This window comes from Podarcis melisellensis (genome assembly GCF_964234715.1).
Source record: "Podarcis melisellensis genome assembly, chromosome: 8".
Lineage (NCBI taxonomy): Eukaryota > Metazoa > Chordata > Lepidosauria > Squamata > Lacertidae > Podarcis > Podarcis melisellensis.
Window position 1 is genome coordinate 89544008 of NC_138540.1, and position 14262 is coordinate 89558269.

Sequence of the window (14262 nt, forward strand, 5' to 3'; positions counted from 1 at the left end):
TTCGAAAGTGCTTCAAAGTGCAAGTAGATAAATAGGTACTGCTCTGGTGGGAAGGTAAACTACGTTTCCATGCGCTGTTCTGGTTTGCCAGAAGTGGCTTAGTCATGCTGGCCATGTGACCTGGAAGCTGTACGCTGGTTCCCTCGGCCAATAAAGCGAGATGAGTGCCACAACCCCAGAGTCGGTCACGGCTGGACCTAATGGTCAGGGGTCCCTTTACCTTTTATTCATATATTGACTTTGTAACCCTTCTGTAAAAAATTAATCAGTGTGTCAAGGGAGGGGAACTGAAAACCACATTTTGAAGCCATAGAAAGTATAATTCCCTGGTGTTTTGTGTATGATGTGACCAACTACTCTCATTACCTTCCACGGTACAGTCACGGTACAACTTACACAGGGGTTATGTTCCGGGGCTAGTACTTAATGCCAAACTTGCATATAGTCAAAACACAACTCCCTGCACCTCTGAACACTCTCCCAAGGCCACATGCACTCTCCCAAGGCTGCTGTACACTCTCCCTGCACCTCCAAATGCTCTCACAAAGCGAGTGCAATGGTGGGTGGGATTGCCAACAGTTTCGCCCCCTGGATGCCCACCCTGTTACCGTATTTTTCGCTCTATAAGATGCACCAGACTATGACGCACCAATTTTTGGAGGAGGAAAACAAAAAAAATAATATTCTGAATCTCAGAAGCCAGAACAGCAAGAGGGATCGCTGCGCAGTGAAAGCAGCAATCCCTCTTGCTGTTCTGGCTTCTGGGATAGCTGCACAGCCTGCATTCGCTCCATACGACGCACACACATTTCCCCTTACTTTTTAGGAGGGGAAAAGTGAGTCTTATACAGCAAAAAATATGGTATTTATTATTTTTGGCCAAACACATAGTGCTGAATTCACACAAGTTAAATGTAAGTTGCAAGTTGACTGTACTTGAAAGATAGGTTGAACTTATCAGGTCACACACACACACCCCTCCAAAGTGGTGGATGCTCTGAACAGATTGGACAACCTAATTATCTTTGGAAAGATACCAATGGACCAAGCAATTGAAGACACAGTTAAAAGGATGCCAGGTGGGACTAAAGGATTCAGTTCTCGTAAAGAAGCAGCTATCAGGTATCGCACTCCTGCGGATTACGGAAGTCCATGCATTTGTTAACTATGAAACATGACTGGTGTTACAAACAACTGGTTTATCTAAGCCAAACATGACAAAGTGGGTGTGAGGCGCATGACAGACATGTTTCAAAACACATGAGTGAAATCTATTCAGTTCTGTGACTAGAACTGGTGAGGCAAGCTGGATAGTGATTTTTTAAAGGCACAATAATTTGGGTTTACTACAAGTTTCAGGCAGAGAGACCCAAACATAAATGAAGTAATAGGATTCTCAAATTGCAGCTGAAATGATCTTCTACCCTTAACAGAATGGCACAAGTCATAGCTAAAGGAAAAACCGTATGCTGAATGATGACAGAGCTCTGTTTGGATAGATGATTTTGACAGCACAAGGCCATCGTTTGTCATTTAGAGAGATTCTGGACCATTTGGCCCACTCATTAGCAATGTGCTGTTTATTTATCTTTTTACACAATTAAGGCTGCATTCTTATACACACACCTACCTGGAAACAAGTCCTATTGAACTCAGTGGGATTTAAGTCTTGAGTAGGAGTGCAGTGGTGTTTTGTTTTGCAGAGTATAAATAATCAAATCAAAAATCAAATAAAATTCATTGTTAGCAGCCATGATGTTAATAATTTTACTAGGGTTGTAGGTTTGTTTGCTTTTTAAGCTACTATGTTTAATCCTTCCACTTGGTATGTTTTAATGGCCAGCGGCTACAAGCAAGGCAAACCCGACTGACTGCTATCAGCCACGCACCTTTTAGATCTGTGACCAAATCGGTTATGTTTCCTGAGATTTTTCTCTTATACCGAAAAAAGTAAAAAGTGGCTCTCAATATTATCTGAATATACAAGCCCCCTCCTTGATGTCAACTTCTAATTAATTTGAACATCAATGTGGATTTTGAGAACTGTGAACAGGTATTGACCGATGGCCAAGACCCAGAACAGTCTGTAGCTCACACAACTGGGATTGCACCCTTGTGTGTTGCAGCCAGTTCTGGGTATGTTCAAAACTTGCTATTGTTGAGTTTCACAATTTAACAACATGGGGCAGGAAACATACAGGGGCCAAAAGTGGCTATCTTAGCTATAGCAGCAGAAAGAGGTTTATTATCCAAGTTAAATGTGCATGGCTCCTTTTACACTGATGCAATAGATGAGTTCTACAGGAAGTCTCGACGGTCGAGCTCTTGTACAAATAATGTGGGTAAGCCGAAATAATTATTTATTTTCCTTGATGCATGTCTCGAATGGATAAAACAATTTACCCATCCATAGTCATACTTTTGCTGAGATTAAACCTTGCAACACTGGTTCAAAGTGATGGAATTCCCTTGTAGAAATATGTGTAAGTAGCAGAGTGATACAGGAGTCTAATTATCACAGACAAGGATGATGGTACAAAAGCTTCTGTTTAAAAAACAAATGCAAGCCTTAACATTTCAGGATCAAGAATCTCAACATGAAATTCTCCATCCGTGAATAGAGTGTACACTGGATCAGGTTATACCTGCCACTTGCTCCTGGCAGAACAGTGTGAATCAGCAAACTTTATCCCTTTTGGTAAGAGGGAAACCCATGCCCTGCCCTTCTGGTCCTGCCTGTCCCGCGGGGGGCAAGAGATGCGCAAAGGTCCCCCCATCACCATGCGTTCGTTTTTTTAGTACAATTTTTGTTTTCATTTGACCCATATTATCCCTGACATGGAGAAAAAATACCTACCAGGCCTCGCTAGGGCTGGGAGAACTTGGAAAGGCACAGCCAAGACATCAAGGAGAGCCCAATGGAAGGCTCAGGTGAGTTGACGGAGGCAGCAGCCCATGCCCAGTCTAGAAGATGTAGCAGCCTGATCAGAGGGTGGCACCTCCAATCACTCATTGCCCACTGGCACCAAACCCATCTGGAGCATGGCAGTCATTCCTTTCTCAATGTCGCCTTTGGTTTGGGTTTTAGGGAGTTCTAGTTTTCGTATTTTTGTGTGCAATGTATTTTGTGGGTTTGATTTGATGTATAGTAGTTGTAAGTTGCTTTTAGTTTCTTTCCCCCCAAAATATAAGATACATAATTTTAAAATAAGTAGAGTGCAGCTCCCAAGGAGTAGGCAGAAGGGCTGCTGTGCAGCATGAATTATGGTCTTCATCCATCCAGGGATTGTATAACCACTCATGTATCGATGGCCCAGGAGTCTGACAGCTCTGCACATGGAGACCCTCAGTGGTGGGGATGACCCTGGGGTATCTCTCCTACTGGACAGAGAAGAACACCCAGGGATGGAAGTCCTGATCCCCTTTTTCAGACAGATGACCTTTTTTTGGCTCTTCTGATCAAAGTGGTGTCTGGTTCTGGAGCAAGTGGTAGAGCCTGCAGCCCAGAAATTCCCCATCCCCTCCTGTCTTGGCCATATAATTCCTCTCTCCAATGCCTTCATTTAGGTGCATAAACAGGGACTGGTGCTCACCCCTCATGTATAAGGAGTTGTCAAACATATGGAAACACTCCCTCCCTCAGCAATGGAGGATGCACTCTTGGGCACTATTCTTCCCAAGGACGGGAGACAACCAAGTTCGTGTAGGCTTTTGCTATCTCTAATTTTTCTGGGGAACATCTGTCCTCGTGGGCAGTGATTTCCTTCAAATGTTGCACACAGGCTTGCTGAAGCTTTCTGAGGCTGATCACCTTATGGTTCCAAGGTCAACCTTACTCTAGCGCTCTGTCATTTGGAGAGCAAGCTCTGGGGGAAGTGTTGGTAGAAACCAAGATAAAAAGAAACCTTGCCTTCTGTCCAAGGAGGAAAAAAATGCATGACCCGTGAGGTGTCCTATGGCTTCCTTCACCCCTTGGACCCAATTCTGATGCAAGGAAACCAGAAGTTCCAAAATAGAACCTAGACCACTTCTGCCAAGGACCATTCCCCCAAGCTAGTATAGAAAATGTAGAAGACCTCAGCAGCCATAAGATCAAAAGGAAAAATCAACTGCGGCTCTCCCTTATGAATTGACATGTTCTCCAAGGGACAGGTTTCTTCTCTGAAAAAGGATTCATCCATTGACTCAACAGTTAAGGCCGTGTGGTTAATGTAAGATATTATGTTAACATTCATGTTGTGTTTGATTTCATGTTGTGTTTGTTGAGAGGCGTCGTGTTATAAATTAGGGGTTTTTTATGATGTTGCTGGAGAAACACCGCTTGCCTCTCACTCTCTGTATCAACATGACACCGCCAAGGTGTAGCCATTTTCTGCCCCTTCTGGGGGCACAGCTCATTCATTGACAGCAAGGAACCTTCAAACTTCATTGGAAGAAGGGTGTAACAAAGACGTCCAAGATTCATCTTCAGCTTTTGGGGAGGCAGCTAGTCCAACAAGTTATTTCTCCTTAAGCCTGGAAGACAAGATTGCCCTTCCACAGAGTTATGTTAGCTTCTGTTTGAATTAGAAGGATGACTTTTGAGAACATCTCTGCCAGAGGGTACCTGCTTTATGCCTAGGACGTCCTGAAGATGTTGAATCATCAGCTGATGAGAAAACACCTTCACAGTAGTCCCAATGCTTCTTCCTCTATCAGCGGAAGAGGATATCCTGGAGCGGGGTGTTCAGATGCAGAGGATTTGGGTCCAGGAGAATAGAGCGTCAATGTATATACAGGGCAATAGCCTGTACATGTACATCATCAGCAAGCAACAAAGTAAGCAGTGTTACCTCAAGATTCCTAATGAAAGGAGCAGAAAGAGCAACTTGCCTAATATTCTACTTCCTATGCCTTCTCCAGCACAGCTGCTTTGAAAAATCAAAAAAGGCAAAAGCCATTCTAAGCATCGTCTTGTTGACCGAGGCATCTGGGTTTTGGACCTGATGAGGGTATGCTAAGCTCACCTGTGTGGCAATTGGGGGAGGGGGTTTTGGGCCATAGAGCTTTTAGTGCAGTGCAGCTTGAGTCCTGGGGTTGACACCCTTCCAGGCCCTCTTTTTCTCTGTTAGAGCTTCAGGGAGTTTTATTGTTTTGAAGATTATTTCCAGCTGTAGAGTGACAGTTACAGCAGCTTCATTATATCCCCAAATGGGGGAGGGCGCCTCTCACCAGAAGGAATAAAGTTTGCTGATTTACATGGTCCCCTACATGAGAGCAGGGGGCAGGAGTAACCCGCCCAGGATACCCTCCATTCACCAAGGAACCTCCACGGTAAGTCCAAGGTTTCTTCCTCCAGCTTGGCTCAGGTGTCCCTCCAAACGATGTGCTAAAATCCCTCTTGGGGCTGTAGGAGGCAGGCTGCATAAGGAAAATTGGTTGGAGACTGCCTCTAGGAACCCTGCACAGCCTCAGCTGAAGAGGGCAGGGTGTTCAAACAGGCAGGTGAGCCACGGAGTACTGTGGGAAGGTGAGCCCTTCTTCCTCCTAAGTCTTTGTTTACCTAACCACACAACTGTAAGGCAGCATCAATTCTGAGCACATCAGTTATCTTTTCTTTCTACATCTTGCACATGGCCAAACAATACCATACCACCTCAGGCCAGATCCCAGAGAACCAACACAGTGCAGTGAGACTGTGGTAGCTCTCATAAGTAGGTTGTATAGAAATCCATCTCTCTCTCTCTCTCTCTCTCTCTCTCTCTCTCTCTCTCTCTTTCTCTCTTTCTCTCTTCCTCTCTCCCTCCCTCTCTCTTTCTCTCTCTCCTGTTTTGTTTTCTTCCCCTCTCTTCCTAGAGTTGAAGCTTTAAACTTTGCAGGCTTGGGGTGGATACCAGCAACATTATCTTTCATTTCTGGGCATTTTTAAACTATGGCATCTTCAGAAGAGACTCTCCTTCTTTTTTTAACATATATAACTTTTTTATTTTGTGTAAGCTAAGAGGAAATTTATACACTGAAATTTCAAAAAGACCTCAGACATGCACATAAACCTTGTTAGAGGTTGTTCTACATAGCATTCTCTTTTTCCCCATAGGAATTTCCCCAAACATTTACAACCCATAGTTTTACTGTACATACAGCCTAAACCATAGCTATCTATGATCATGTCAAATTTACACTGTGCAAAATCAAAATGTAGGGATAGTGGTACAACAACAAAAAATGTAACAGGTATATTTCAGTGTAAGACATTTAGACAGTTTTGGTCCTTCCATCCCAAACCAAATTGATTAACACATAGATATCGAGAACCAAGTGCTTAGGCAGTGATCACTTAACTAAAGACTCTTTTTGTGAGCCGCTCATAGCCCTGGCAGAAAAACAAAAACCTCTGTCTCCAATAGTTTCATTTTCCTCCCTGCCAGTAATCATTGGAAAGGAAGATTTCACAGGCTCTATTCACAGCCAAACCAACATTTTATCATTCAGGCTACTTGATATCAGTCTAAATGGGGTAAAGTGGTCCAGAGATGATTCCAGCAGCACCAGTGTCCCTAGAATCATGGCAACTGTTCTGGAGGTCTCCTCAGGGCCAAGTAGGAGGGAGGTGGTCTTGGTTCCCTGAAATATGGAGAACACTCAGTTACACTCGCTGTTGCCAACTAGATCGTTTGGACTACAGGTCCCATAAGCACTGGAAACTGTCATCTAAAATATCTGGAGGCTGCCAGATTGGCAAAGGCCAGCTCACATGAAAGAATTTGTAAGTTCACCAATGAAATGTGTGTGATATCCCTAAGCACAAAGTACTTGCCCCCCACCCCACCAAAAAAACACTTGCTATTGGAGGGTATCACTCAGAAGAGACAAGACCACAAGACCAGAAAGGGAAGAGGGTGGGACTGTTCTATAATTGTCTTAGTTCCAAGAATGAGAAGGAAGACGAATGTATTGTGAACTACAAAACAAAACAAAAAGCAGACAACTTGCAAAACCCAGATCTTCTGAATGGGGGTTAAAATGGAACTGGACGATTTCATGAGATCAAGAGCTGATAAGGACTTTGTGCCAATAAGGATAAGGCTGCCATACAAGAGAGAACACCAGTTTTATTCCATTGAGAGGTGTTCTCAATATCTGATCATGCCCGATGTTCAGAAGCATGTTGAGAATAGTGATCACTCTACCATGGGAGCACTAAATACATAGTTCTGCATCTCTCAACTATCTGCTGACACATGCCCAGTTGCAAGAGAAAGCCAGACATAAACATATCTTTTAACAGCAGTAGGGATGTACAACATCCCCAAGTTTGGCTCTAAAATGAGCAGGATTTTGCGAGCATTTCCTTCAAGTGAGACTCTCAAAAGATCAAGCACTTTGGTAAGTGAATTTAAAAAAGAAAATTGGAAAAGTTCTTATATGCCTATTGGAATCAGCAGGACTCTGGCTTTCGCATAACCCTAAACTATGGCTTAGTGCACAAACCCTTCCCAGAAGCTTAACTATGCTTTACTTGCTGCTAAAAGACCATGAGTTAAAGCCATGGTTTGTTGTTGACTTAGGAATTTTGGTTGCCTTAGTTATAGCTTGGCAACCCTTCCTTTAACCACAGCTTGTTTGGCCACCAGACGCTCACCTGGCTACAAAGGCAAGAGCAGAAGGAAACCACAGTTTGTTTGATCACCTGTAATGCAACTCACATTTAACTTGTGGTTTGTTAAACAAGCCATGGCTTAACGTTATGTGTAAACCCGGCCATAATTTCCAAAGCCAGACTAAAACCTCCATGTTTCACTGATTTCAATTCAGACATGCTGCAAAACAGCTGCTGGGAGAAAAAGCAAACCGACTGCTGCTGTAGCTTGCTTTTTGTCCCTCGCTAACCTTTTCGTGGCTTCCGGGTCTTTAACTCCATCTATTCAAGTTAATAGTGATTTCAGTACTGAGAGCTAAACATGCTGAGAGTCTACACACATCTGGAACAGAAGAAAACTCATCCCATCCACCACTGAAGCTATTTCTGCTCCACCTGGTGTTGAGATCATGAGCTCTGGCAGTAGGCAATGTTGTTGTTGTCGTTTAGTCGCGTCTGACTCTTTGTGACCTTGTGGACCAGAGCACGCCAGGCACTCCTGTCTTCCACTGCCTCCCGCAGTTTGGTCAAACTCATGCTGGTCGCTTCGAGAAGACTGTCCCACCATCTCATCCTCTGTCGTCCCCTTCTCCTCTTTCCCAACATCAGGGTCTTTTCCAAGGAGTCTTCTCTTCTCATGAGGTGGCCAAAGTCTTCAGGATCTGTCCTTCCAGTGAGCACTCAGGGCTGATTTCCTTCAGAATGAGAGGTTTGATCTTCTTGCAGTCCATGGGACTCTCAACAGTCTCCTCCAGCACCAGAATTCAAAAGCATCCATTCTTTGGCGATCAGCCTTCTTTATGGTCCGGCTGTCACTTCCATACATCACTACTGGGAAGACAACAGGCAGTAGCCAATATCTGATTGCAGAAGTAGCCTGTACTGCTACACAGCTGAGCAAGAACCACCTCAGGAAGAAGAATCCAAGCAAGTTCTCACTCAGCAGCAGCAAAACGAGCCAAATGTTGGCAAGGCATTGCTTTTCTCTAATCACTACATAAATACGAGGTAGTCACAGGCAGTAGCAGTGCTTTTCTTATCTCAAGCGTCTAAAGTGGACTCCTTTGCACTATTCCTCCATTGGGAATCTTTGTAGCATCTTATTGGCCTGGACTTGTGGACTCTAATGATGCAATGGTAGTCTTAACTCCCACGGGCTTATGATGCAGCATGGAGGATTGAAAGATAGTGCAAGGACTATGAGCTACACCCAACCAAAGTGAAGACCTGTGATGTTCTGGTGTTCTTGGAAGGTGGCCTCCAGAAAAGTCTAAATCAAACACCAAGTGATGGGAGACAGTTCTGTGGCTGCATATGGCATGAAGGCTGCCATAAACAGATTTGCCCTGCACGCTTCCCACCACGGGTCCACAGAGCTGAAACACAGTCAGCAGCAAAGCATGAGGAAATGGTCCTGAGTCTTGATTAATGAGAACACATGATTGTTCTAGGCAGCTTTATTGCCTGTTATGAAGCTTAACGGTTGATATACAGAGGCTGCCGTGGATCCCCACAGGAGCAGATCTGCTTGCATCCTCTCAGCAGATCAAAACCAAAACTCTCACAGTCACTCAAATAATGCAATTTCACTGTCATCTTTGCACCTTTGTAAACAATCCTGCTACACGGCCAGAGCTTCATGCTCCATACGGAAACTCACAGACATTTTCCTGAAAGAACGACCAATATCCCCAACACCCCTCTCAGTCTTTTCAGAACAACTATTTACAGAGCATAAACAGAGTGCTTACTTAGTATGGTTGTTGCTGTTTAGTCGTTTAGTTGTGTCCGCCTCTTCGTGACCCCCTGGACCAGAGCACACCAGGCACTCCTGTCTTCCACTGCCTCCCGCAGATTGGTCAAACTCATGCTGGTAGATTCCAGAACACTGTCCCACCATCTCGTCCTCTGTCGTCCCCTTCTCCTTGGGCCCTCCATCTTTCCCAACATCAGGGTCTTTTCCAGGGAGTCTTCTCTTCTCATGAGGTGGCCAAAGTCTTCAGGATCTGTCCTTCCAGTGAGCACTCAGGGCTGATTTCCTTCAGAATGGAGAAGTTTGATCTTCTTGCAGTCCATGGGACTCTCAAGAGTCTCCTCCAGCACCAGAATTCCAAAGCATCCATTCTTCGGCGATCAGCCTTCTTTATGGTCCAGCTCTCACTTCCATACATCACTAACTTAGTATGGTTATCCAAACCTAAAAGTTCAACCATCATTTTACATTTAAGGAATGTCAAAGGTTTATCATTGCATCAGCAACATTCTGGTTCCTTTCACAGTACACTGGCATGATTACATTCTGTGCCACGTTACTGTACATTTTACATTCTGATATTTAATTTTGACATGTTTTGATCTTCCTTTAAAATGATCAGATTTAGCAAGAGATATGGTATATATGCCTGATTATCAATAGAGACCTTTACTGGAGATTCACCTTTCATTCCCATGTCAATCAGTAACTGTTTAAAATAGACCAGTTCACTGCGCAACTCACTCAGAGAACAGTACTTGGCTTCAGTGGAGGATACACTTGCAAGACCCTGTTTTTGTGATTTATTAGCTCAGTTTGGGAAAGCTTAATGGAAAAACTTAATTGACTGAACTCTTTTTTAAAATGCAAACTGTCACCTCTTCTTAGGCGGAGGTGACCTGCTTTGGTATGGTCGACCTCTTGGAGCGGCACCTGAGACCATCTGGAGAACAGCCAGCTGTGCACTACCCTCACCTGTGATTTGTCCTTCTCCAGTTCTCTCAAGTGCTACTCTAACCTCCTATAGGAAGCTGCCTTATACCGTCAGATCAGTGGTAGCTGCACCGCAGCAGTGTGTCTTTGGGGCAAAAAAAACCCCATTAAGAGTGGTTATTCCTCAGACTGGCTCTTCTCATTCAGGGCAGAGACAAGGAGGAACCTTAAGGAGGGAGGAGAGCCCATCTTCAAGATCTGCTGCCTTCTTCCCAATGTCTGTCTTCATTTTTAAAATTTATGCTTATTCAGGAGCTAATGGTTAACAAACTAGGGTTGGGAGGCTGCAGAAAAGGGCAATATAGTGTTCCTAGAGGCAATCTCCAAACAATTTCTGTTAGGGAAATCAACTGCACTCCTGGCCTCAGAGGCGTTTAACATAATCTTTTGGCGCGGCACCTGAGAGGATGTGAGGACGTCAACTTACAGGTGAGTACACACAGTTGGCCACGCCCTGCTGGGCTGGGGAGTTCTGTATATATATCATTACAAAGAGACTCCCTTTTCCTATTTACACCTTGAGCAGAACTATTTGCTCATATGAAACAACTCTACAGCACCAGCTTTGAGCTGAAGAGAGAACTGAGAATACTTTAAATATATCTATTATACTTTGTAAGACGATGGGTAAACACCTCTCCGCTCCCAGTACCTCTGCCCCAGTGTGTATTATTTCAGTCATCCTGGATAGGTTTGTACACAGAAAAAAACGATGCAAGAATCACAATATTCATTATCTGCCCAAAATTAAGACAAGCCAAAAATTTCACAGAGATCCAGGTTTTAGAATGACTGCTGGTGGTGCCCGGAATCTGGACCCCCTTCCCGTGCCTGCAAGCCCCTTCCTTACCTTGGGCTGGTTTGCCAGTTTGTTGGTGACGCACCTCTTGCTCCTTGCAGTTTTCCTTCAGGGAGCTGGGAATGTGAGCAGCCGCCACTGTGCATTACCTTCTCGGTGTCCTGAATGGAAAAAGCATTTTGCGCTGGGCAGGGCAAAGGACTAGGAGGCTTCTCAGTGGCTTCACCAGGAAACTCTTGGGTGAGGAACACGCCGGGCACAGCAGCAGTCTATCTGGGCATCCTATCTGGCATGATGATTAATCCAGACTTGGCAGGGCTAATTCCTTCCTTGGAAACATGCTCACTTAGTTTTGGGGAGGGGGGGAGGGGGGAGGGCAAAAAGGCAATACTCGGTCATTGTGTTCCGTTCTAACCCTCCCTCCCCTTCTCCCTCCTTTTTCATATTCATTTCTAGGTCTGAAGAAAACCCTTCTCCCAAGCCTTGGACTCCACCACCTGAATTTTATTTTAATTCCCCTCCAAATTCTCAGCTAAAGGAATGTTTACAGAGCAGACTGAACGGACTCCTGGAGCAGCCACTGTCTTACCATTATTAATGTTTTGATCTATATAGTATTATTATAAAAAAGACTCCTTTTTTAAAGGAAAATATTTAATATTTATTCTTGCTGCTATATTTTTTTATTTTTGCATCGAGAGCAACAGACTGACTCAGAATCTTAGGAAGCGATCGCTGGATTGGAAAGTATTGGAAAGTCAGAGCTGGGTATTGGAGAGGTTTGTTTGGGTTTTCTCTTGAAAGGGGGAAAAGAAGGACGGAGGCTGATTTGGGAGGGAGGGAGGCTGCCCTAGGATTGTCTAATCTGGAGAAAAGGCAGGTCCTTTTCCCACACAAGTGCCAGGAAGGAAGCGATTATTTTTTCCCCATGTTCCTATTTTTTAAAATATGTTTTTAAACTGTTGCCGGTTTCCCTTCCGTTTTGTGGGCTCTTTGCCTCAGCCCACAGTGACTCTCCTCTCAGTCTGAAGGAGGGAAGCTGCCCTTTCATTCAGCCACTGGAGAGGAGCAAGAAAAAAAAAACAACCCCCCCAAACAGGAAGCCATGATTGATTGGATTTGAGTGATGCCTCACCTTTCAGCTACAAAAGAATCCACAAGGCACCTTTCATTGAAAAAGGAAAAAAAAATTAAGAAAGCACAATGCGCATCTGTTGGCTTGATGTGGTTGTAAAAAACCAAGGAGGAGAGGCTATGGACCCAGGTGAGATACTCACCTGTAAAAGTACCTGGCAGGACAGGTTCCATGTGTCCTCCTTATTTTGCCAGTAGTAGTTCCCGAAGAAGCATTTTTCAACTGAAGGAAATGGTATGGTTGCGCCACTCTTATCCCCATACAGGGACAGCATTTATACAAGGCAAGTAGCATGTGGGAGACTAACAGATTCCTCCCTTTGTAGTGGAAGTTCCCTGGTGCGTTGGTTTTAATCAGAGACTGGGAACCTCTGGTCCCCAGGCTGGGTGTGGCCCCTGGAGGCTTCCCAGGGCCACTCTTACCTGGCCCCACCCTCTCTCCCTCCCGTTCCATGGTGGTCGTAGGAGGGAGGGGGAAAGCAGCAAACAGCAGGTCCCAGGGGCCTGATCTGGATCAGGACCAAGGTGCAAGGTGGCCATTTAACCCTTCAGTGTGGTCCTGAGCTGAATTGTGGCCCCCGTGCTGCCCATCCATAGATCCTCAAAAGCTCACTTAGGTCTCTAGCCCCACCTACTGCTGGAATATTGCCTGCAAAGATTCCCTATCACTCTTCTGAATGATTTGGGAGGAAAACTCAACCAGACTCATAGGGGACACAGTTGTCCTTCATTGCGATGTAATACAGCAAGAGGAGATTCTGTTTAACAGGACTTTGTGTCCTTGGGGTGAGTTGCTTTCGAAGGCTCACCACAACCCCATCTGCACTCCCTCCACAAGAACAACCCCCCTTGGCCACCACAGAGGCCTCCTGGTCCTGGAGACGGGCCTGGACCAAAAGCAACATGGAATATAAAAGCGCACTCTGACGAGACAAGTCATCATTTTTGGCTATCAAGTCAAAACGGAATCATTGTGCTTTACATGACCAATTGGATGAACGTCGTGATTGCTTATTTTGAATTTTTTTAACACACTTTGAGAGATGAACTTCTTGTACTGTTACCCCACAAATGGCAATTTGAAGCTTCATATAAAGAAAAGTCAACATTTCCCCCCTCCAATAATGGTGAGTATTTTTTTATACAAAAAGGATGAAGTGAGTGGAATCATGCTTTGGTAGCAACTAAATCAGTTTACTACAGCTGCAGCAACCTTTTCATTCCATTTAAAAAAAACCCTGCAATCCTAGACTTGCTTACCTGGGAGTAAATCCCATTGAAATCAATGGCTTTTACTTCTGAGTAGTCGTGTAGGATTGCAGTTACATTTTCAGCCTCTGATCCTTAATGTCACAGATTTTAACAGAAATATTTTGGGATGCATAACAGTTCTTGTTCCTTTTTAAACTGTTCCCCTCCTGCCCCATGTTTTCTTTTTTAATTTAAAAACACAATACTGTGTACAAAAAAATTCTGCTGGAGATGCTTTATAAACATATTTAAGTTGTATATACTGTATATTTATAAGTGCCATGTTTATATATCCTCCCCCCCCCCCCGTGACTTTTTTATGTATGGTCCTTTCTCTCAAAAGAAAGTTATATAAAATATCTATTTTGCTCAGTGAAACCTAATCTGCCTGAAGCTGTTTTCTTCCACTGTTTCGCTTCATTTCTACACCACCACGTCCAGGTGGAACTACACCACCACGTCCAGGTGGAACTTTTAGGGTGGCTGTGATGGGGACAAACAGCCCAGCCTGTGCCCAATTTATTGCACTGGGCAGCGGACTAGCTCAAGAAGTTTTGCCGCCCAAAGCGCTGGCACAACGGCAATCTGAGAGGAGCAACCCAGGCTCCTCACATCATCATCCCAGAGTTTGTGGTCTTAGCATTCATGGACATTGCCAAGGATTCCAGGGTGTGGCCTCCCAGTTGGCATAAGGCTGTTTAAGGGGCATCTCTA

At 44.5% G+C, this 14262-nt stretch overlaps 1 protein-coding gene across 2 annotated transcripts in view; it reads left to right on the top strand.

Moving 5' to 3' along the window:
- Nucleotides 1–13926, top strand: part of DLL3 (delta like canonical Notch ligand 3) — a 156301-nt gene extending 142375 nt beyond the window's left edge. For both annotated transcript variants that reach the window (XM_081922099.1, XM_081922100.1), the window contains one exon: nt 11620–13926. In XM_081922099.1, coding sequence (XP_081778225.1) covers nt 11620–11625 — 6 coding nt within the window. In that variant the 3' untranslated portion in view covers nt 11626–13926. The remainder of the gene's footprint in view (nt 1–11619) is intronic.
- The last annotated feature ends 336 nt before the right edge of the window (nt 13927–14262 follow it).